Source organism: Neltuma alba, unplaced genomic scaffold (assembly GCF_004799145.2).
Source record: "Neltuma alba isolate B1F8T4 unplaced genomic scaffold, ASM479914v2 tig00002618_pilon, whole genome shotgun sequence".
Classification (NCBI taxonomy): domain Eukaryota; kingdom Viridiplantae; phylum Streptophyta; class Magnoliopsida; order Fabales; family Fabaceae; genus Neltuma; species Neltuma alba.
The window spans coordinates 219,452-227,116 of NW_021632941.1; the positions used below are offsets into that span (position 1 = coordinate 219,452).

The 7,665-nt window shown below is 32.2% G+C and overlaps 1 protein-coding gene across 1 annotated transcript; it reads right to left on the minus strand.

The window, feature by feature from the left end:
* Positions 1-202: 202 nt before the first annotated feature.
* LOC114734165 (DNA-directed RNA polymerase II subunit 4) lies at positions 203-4,556 on the minus strand. The gene is made up of 7 exons (XM_028921716.1): positions 4,446-4,556; positions 3,544-3,610; positions 2,159-2,267; positions 1,737-1,814; positions 1,315-1,348; positions 1,152-1,220; positions 203-642 (listed from the first exon to the last, which is right to left on the minus strand). The coding sequence occupies exons 2-7, from the start codon at positions 3,590-3,592 to the stop codon at positions 565-567; spliced, it is 417 nt and encodes a 138-aa protein (XP_028777549.1). The 5' UTR covers positions 3,593-3,610; positions 4,446-4,556; the 3' UTR covers positions 203-564.
* Between the last annotated feature and the right edge of the window lie 3,109 nt (positions 4,557-7,665).

The window sequence follows — 7,665 nt, forward strand, 5'->3', positions numbered from 1 at the left end:
AACACCCCCTAGTTTGTTACAAACTAGGTCTTATATTTATAACTGATAGTACATACAAATCAAGAAATATGAACAATATAAACATCCGTAACATCAATATCCCACAAGAGCTGCAGCGTCATATAACATTTGCCCTAAATTATTTCCTTCTTGCATATTGCCAATCAATGAACATGGAAGGAAACATTATGGATACAAGAGATGAATTCACAATCACATTTTGTACATTCTCTCTCAATTTATAATTTTATAACCATAAAAGACATAAATTGCAAGCTCTTGGTAACCATCTCAATGTCCAGGATTCCATCTGTCATTTTCAATGACTAGAGCTATCTTTTGGCATCAAGACCATAAACATAACGGTCTGATCAAAGGAGTTTTACTATCAAATCAGTGGAAATCACATGCATCATATTATATCAATGTTGTTTGAAGTCACAGGACAGGTATGAATACTACAGAAACATCCTTGTTTGTAGTCAAGGGAGCTTCACCATATTATACATGAAATCTTGCACAACACAGAAAATCCATAGCTTCTGGGGGTAATTGGAATAGTAGTTATTCAAATTTCTTGATGAGCGACAGGTCATTCAACATTTTCTCAATTGCATCATCATCATGAGACCGTCCTCTTGTCTGCAGGTAAAAAGAATGAAGCATTAAGCAACAAGCATAGATCTACTAGATGAACTTCTAGTAGATTCATGGTTTTGAAACAGGCAAGACTACTTCAATTAACCAGCAACTCCATGAACTAGATGTGAGCTTCGTTTAGTGAGCAGTATGAGGAATGAGCCGTGTGGCTTACTATATAGGATTTTATGATCTTTAAAAGTGAGAAAAACTAAGGATCCACTGATCCAGATCCGCCATTATTGAAAGCAGAATTTGTGGATAAATCTGCTACTGAGTAATTCCAGACAGAGCATAATTCATTTTGCACAATCAAATGATAGACTGTAAGTGTTATTTACTTAATCTATTTCAGATAGAAACAGCTTAACATCAGGTTGATTATGGAAAAAATATATAACTAAGGTTCATGCGGCCAACTGTAAAGGATTCAAGAATCATATTACTAAAGCAAGAACAGCTCTGAGGAAAAGTAGAAGCAGAAAGAGGGTGGGGAAGCAAATGATAATTACCTTAATGGAGGGCACCATCGCAATAGCTTCCTCAACTGTTTCAGGGCAAAGATTTCCAAGGACACACAGCTGCACGGAAGCATCAAAATATTTAAAATTTCTTTTATTTTAATATGAAAATTTTGTTTCTGAACGGAGTTTATGAAGGTAAAGGATTAGTTACCTCAAACTCAGCCAATTGGTATCTACTTAGAATTCTGTATGTCAGTTAAGATCGCAACTGAGATGAAAGTTTATAATATATCAAGTTTCATGATTTTCACTATTTACTTTTAATGAACAAATGACTTGAATAGATTTCAAATTCTCTAATTGATGCATACCAGAATGCCATATCATTGAATTCAAGGTAACAATACTGGACTTCTTCTTGGAGTTTATTGGGGATGACAGATGAAAATATTATTTGAAGACAAAAACTCCAGATTCAAGCAAGAAAACAGAATAGTCAAACAGGATACGATTGAAAATAAATTAGTATAGTGAAACAGACAACAAAATAGACCCTAGAATAATTTGATCAAAGGTGGAAGTATCACACAGAACTGAACTGTAAGTAAGATTCAACATGGTTTTCAAGGATACTCTCGTACTTGTCTGACAGCATCGGGATTTTTATAGCGGCTGAAGCGCTTCACATACTGCAATGATTTCTCAAAGACCCTGAGAAAGAGGGGGAGGAAAAAAAAGTTAAACCATATAACGTTCCTAAAAGTTTTCCGGCCAGAAATTGTCACTCTCTCTTGGTGTCAATTGTTAATATTGGCAATTGGCATGCTGCAGATACAAAAATCAGAAGACATAATATGTAGCATTAACATAATTAAAATTCAGAGAGGACTTTGCATGCCCTTTTCCAGTGGATCATTTAGTTCAATCAGTGGATGAGAAAAGATTTTCAGGGAATTGGATGCAGACCAAACAATATACGGCCTTTCAATGAGATCTAAAATGAATAGCTCTCTTAAGCTTATGCCTGAGCTTTAAGTCGATGTACGTATACTCACTGAGAAACTTGATTCATAGGATCTTCAGAAGTCTGCTGAAGCTGCTCATACTTGTGCTCCAGAATTAATGCAACTTCACAGTTCATCAAGCACTTTGCTTTCAAAAACTCTGATAAATATGAAATGTGACGCAATTTAAAGACATGCCGCAGTAAAACAACCTCATTCAATTCAAGAAAGATATATCTGAATTATACATCATATCATAAATCTTTTAAAAAACAAATAAGAATTTCAGCACCTCTTTAACTTCCATGCGAGGCGAAACGAACTACCAAATAAAACAATAATGAAATATTTGATTGCATGCCTAATTTCGGAAAAATCAAACAACAGTAAATCAAGCAATCAAATGGCCATTAGTTTCTATATTTTAAAATTTTATGCTAATGTTAAGATAAATTTTGATGGGGTGCAGAACAACTCTGGACTGATATAAAAATTTACGAGTATACACTACTCTAAAAACTATAAAAAATTGGGCTGAACTTTTCAGGTCATGTTGTACAGATGGGACTTGGTCTTAAAAGTTGATAATTTCACATGAGTAGTGCGCCTTGGGAGCATGGCTTTCACAAGCAAAAGGGTGCAAAAGGCTTCCTCCTTGTTGAAGGCAGCACCTTTCATGCTGTGAGGGGGTCTGGACCTATTTGGCACCTTGCTTCAGCATGGTCGGCACCAAGCCCAGCATCTTTGACTACATTGTCCCACTCTAGCCCATTATATTACATAATTTTCCATTTTTTTTGGGTCACATATCTAGTTTCCACCGTTTTGCTTCTTTCCTTCCGTAGGTGGCATGTCAACCAGATGCATTAGAAACAAACCTTGCTTTGCCCAGCATTTTGAGCATGCTTTTAACAACACTAAATTTGAATAGATAGGATAGAGGCCATTTGTTATAAAACCAAGCATCAGAGTTATGCAAGTCCAATTTCAGGATCAAACACACCATGATCAAAGACATGTAAATTCAATGTCATTATCCAAATAAGCCATGCCAGGATAGACAGATTTAATCCCTTCGAGATCAATATAGTGAGATAGAATATAAAAATTACATGGGGTTAATCCTTTTTTTTTTTTAATCAGACTAAAGACAGAAAAAGTCTTCAATGATTGCTATGATTGCACAATCAGTAAATTTCCAAGGAACTGAAAATAAGCAATAAATACAAAAGCTTGCACGTTTGAACCAGCAAAATTAGAGATGGACAATTCATCAATATTATATTAATTCTCACTTAAAATGTGCTGCGGCCAAAAAACAATTACTAGATAACCACAAAGGCATGCAGAACCACTCCTTTAGCTGAAGCAAGCAGTCAGATCAAGCAATTTAGTTATGAGTTATGGGCAATGACTGCAAGAGAAAACATAATTACCATCACCGATTTTAAGCTCCGCAGCATTTTCTTCCTCTTCCCCAGACATATTCAACCAAATTGAAACCTTCAAATAAGGACAAAGACAACACATAATAAATACTAGAGATAAATTGTAACCAATTCCACTTACAAATAGAGTCAATTACATAAAATACGAACAAGGAGATAATTAGGCCATTATACATAGAAGAATCAGATCCCTAAATTCAAGAAACAGTAATACTCCTGCGTCTATTTAAAATATCATAGACCGAAACTAATTGCCAACTGAAGCAGCAACACATGTAACGAAAGTCAGATGCTACTCGAAAACCAGTGCCTAATTAACTAAGTGCATCCTAATTCTACAACCTTGCCAAACGGATCTCAGGAGGACCCCAGTTGCAATGTTTAAAAAACCCCACTCAATACATACTCAACTGCAGGAAATCAAGTGCCACTGAAGTCTGGCAAAAAGGTGCAGCGAAGTCCAACAAATTTTATCAGACAAATTCTTAAATAAAAGTCGTTTGCATTGAAATTCAAAACCAAACTGTCCGCTCAACATAAAAAGAACAGGCATTTAAGTACATTCCCATTAGAAGAATGACAAAAGTTGGACTTCTAATAAGTTTACAAACTAAAATAGGACATCAAACTACCCCTTTCTTTATAAAACCATCCGCAATGATATACGCCCACAATGTTATGTCGAAATCACACGAAAACAGAAAGCCCTACCTCGATTTTCACAAGGTTTCAATTTTTCAACACATATCATCCCAAATTCAAGCTTAGATTAGAGAAGATCCATGGACAGAGACGAAAGGACTAAACAATATATGACACCTCTATTAGAAAGTCAGGAGCGTTTCACAACTTGGTCAGTATATGAAAAACCAATAGCAAACTGGACGTACCTTGTTCTACTGATAGAGAGACCAAGATGGAGAAGGGTCACCAAACGACCTTCGCGGGAAGAGCAACGAAGCTCCAAGAGAGCCTCCGATAGCAAATGGGGAAGGAAACAGAGACTTGGACGAAAGAGACCCCCCTCTGGCCCCTTCGCCTCTTGCCTGCTTTGACCAAAGAAACCCCTCTTGGTCTCTGAATTGGGAAAGTAAAGGTAGAAAATAATACATCAGTCCAGGACTAGAGGAGATTAGCACTAAATTTCAGAGATTTTTTTAACAATTTCTTCCAACTACGTATACTTAAACCCTAATTGGTTCCCTACGCCACATGCTTAATTTGTATTTGAGTTTATAATACCATCAAGGGATAATTAACAGGCAAGTCCTTATAGTCTTAATTGGTTTTTAATCAGGTCCCTATAATTTTTTTTCTTTTTATCAGGTCCTTATTGTTTTATTTTATTTTTAATTAAGTCCTTGTAGTTTTTATTCTTTATTCTATAAATAATAATATTCTAAAAATAATACTCCTCCGGTTCTTAATATAAGACCCATTTAACTAATTTGATTAGATTAAGGAAGTTAGGTAAATTAGTTAATTATAAGAAAAGTGACACATTTTTCTTAAAACATCATAATTATCTTTTTTAATACCCATCTTCCTCTACTACTTGATTATGGTTGAAGGAGTATCCATAAGGTTAATTTAGAGAAAATTGATAAATATGATAAATGGGTCTTATATTTAGGACCAAAACCAACTCAAGAATTGGGTCCTATATTAAGGACCGGAGGAGTAAATTATCATAAAAATCTTATGTTAATATTCTTTTAAATTTTTATTTAAAAAAATATATTATTTATTTTTCAATTCTGATTTTTATAATTATAAAATTCAAATTATAATAATAAAATTTTCTAAAATTAGAATATAATTATAAATAATTTATATTTAAGTATAATTAATTATTCTGATTAATTATTAATTACTAAATGATTACATTAATTATTTTGTCCAATTATATAATATTAGTTTAAAATGAAATTAATTTTAAAGAATAAAGTTAATAAATAATTTTTAAAAAATGACAAATGACCTAATTAAGAAATAAGTAAAACTATAAGGACCTAATAAAATAAAATAAAAAATGGAGGACCTAAGTAAAAACATGTAAAATTAAAAGGACCTGATAAAAAAATTTTTTATAAGGACCTAATTAAAAATCAGGTGAAACTATAAGGATCCGGAGATTAATTATCCCTACCATCAATGATGGAGTTTGTCACCCCAAAGGACCCGACTTAACGCAAATTTGAATTAGTCCTCAATAATCAGCAGCTCAGGTAGTATTGCTGCCAAAAACAACTTTATAATTGTAATTATTTCAATGTTATTTCTGAAAAATTATTATAAGATTAGAAAAAATTTATAATTAAAATTATTTAAATTATACTACCTCTTGTTCTAATTATATGATCTCATTTTATAAACTATAAATAAGGTCTTATAATTAGAATTGGAGATAATAATTTTTACTATGTACAAATAATGGTAAAATAAAGAGTGAAATAACATAATGATCTTTCTTTAATTTTATTCTATAGATGAAGATGTAAAAATACTTATAAACTTTTACCTAAAATGCACCTATCATCATAAACAAAAATGACACCAATGTTAAATTTGCCCAACCTCCATTACTTTTTACATATACTAATGTTGCAAAGTCATAACAAAAATGACACCACAGTTAAATTTGTCTAACCTCCGTTACTTTTTACACATACTAATGTTATGGAAGTATCAAAATACCCCGAACCTGAAAAAACAAAAGAGGCCAAAGGTGCAAAAAAGGACAAAGATGTTTGGCATATTTTAAGTACATTTAACTTAAAAGTTTAGGGATAAGAAAAATTTTATGAGTTTGATTTTAAAAAATTAGATGAGTAAAGTTAAAAGTTTTAATTAATTTTTTTTAGAACATACTCTGTTTTTTTTTTAATTTTATAACCCTACTTTTTTAACTTTTGAATTAAAATCATTAAATTTTTTCCTCCCCTTCTGTGACAACAACTAGTTTTAATAATTTCATCATTATCTTCTTATTAGTCATCCAAAATCAAAGCGCGGAATGGTCATTATGCTGGACATTAATTAATTGTGATTTACAAATAAACCAGTTCTACGTATTATGCTTAAACCGTCACCTTTAATTTTCTGAACAACTAATAGGAAACTCTTTTCTCATAATATTATCTTCATTCTAATGATTGTAGTTATAACAAACATTGGTTTTATCCATCATTGTATTGGAAATGAAGAAGTAAGCAATTTCAACAAAATTTGCCATTTTCGCGTTTTCTTTGTTGATGACTCTGCTAACTTCCTTCTCACATTCTTTTCCATACTAAAAAAATAAGCAATTTCACAAAAAATATTTAACATACATCTCCTTCTTCCTTTAATTTGTTTTGCGCCAACATCCTGGAGCTTAAGAAGCACAAGAGGGCAGCCATGGAATGAACTTGGGAGCCTAGGCATGCATGGGATATAGATTCAAGAGAGATTAGCTTCTTTTCCTTGAGTTTTCTTTATCCTTTCTCCTCCTTTTGCTTCTATTATGATGTTATGGTGTTTTTGCTGATTTTTGTTACAACTGAGATATTATAATATAGTGTTATTAATTCTGAGAGACACATCGATCAAAATAAAATTTTAAGGGACAATTGATAACGATATTGGTGATAAAAGTTTAGGTAACAACCAACGAGTGTTCAATTTCTGCCCAAAAAAAAAATTAATGGGTGTTTAATATCATTACAAATAGTATATAAATTGACTTTCATCGACAACTCTAAAAATTACTGAAAATTTTAAAAGCGACTTTCTGTCACTATTTAGCGACTATTACTTATAATAAGCCATCACACTAAAAGTAAACATTAAATATAGTTGCTATAAATCTTCATATTTTAGTGGTGACATATAATTCTGCCCAAAATTTTTTAATTTGATCACAATCCAACCTTTTATTTAAAATATCTAAGTAATTAATTTCCTAGGTACTGAATGCCAAGGTAATGCGAAGGTATGTATAGACTGATTTGTGTTCGATTCTTAAACTGTATGAGCTTAGTTCACCAGAAGTAATTAAGCATCTTTAAATTGATGCCATTTTTTACCCCCAAAACTACATCGTTTTGGGTAAAAACAACAAAGGGTGAA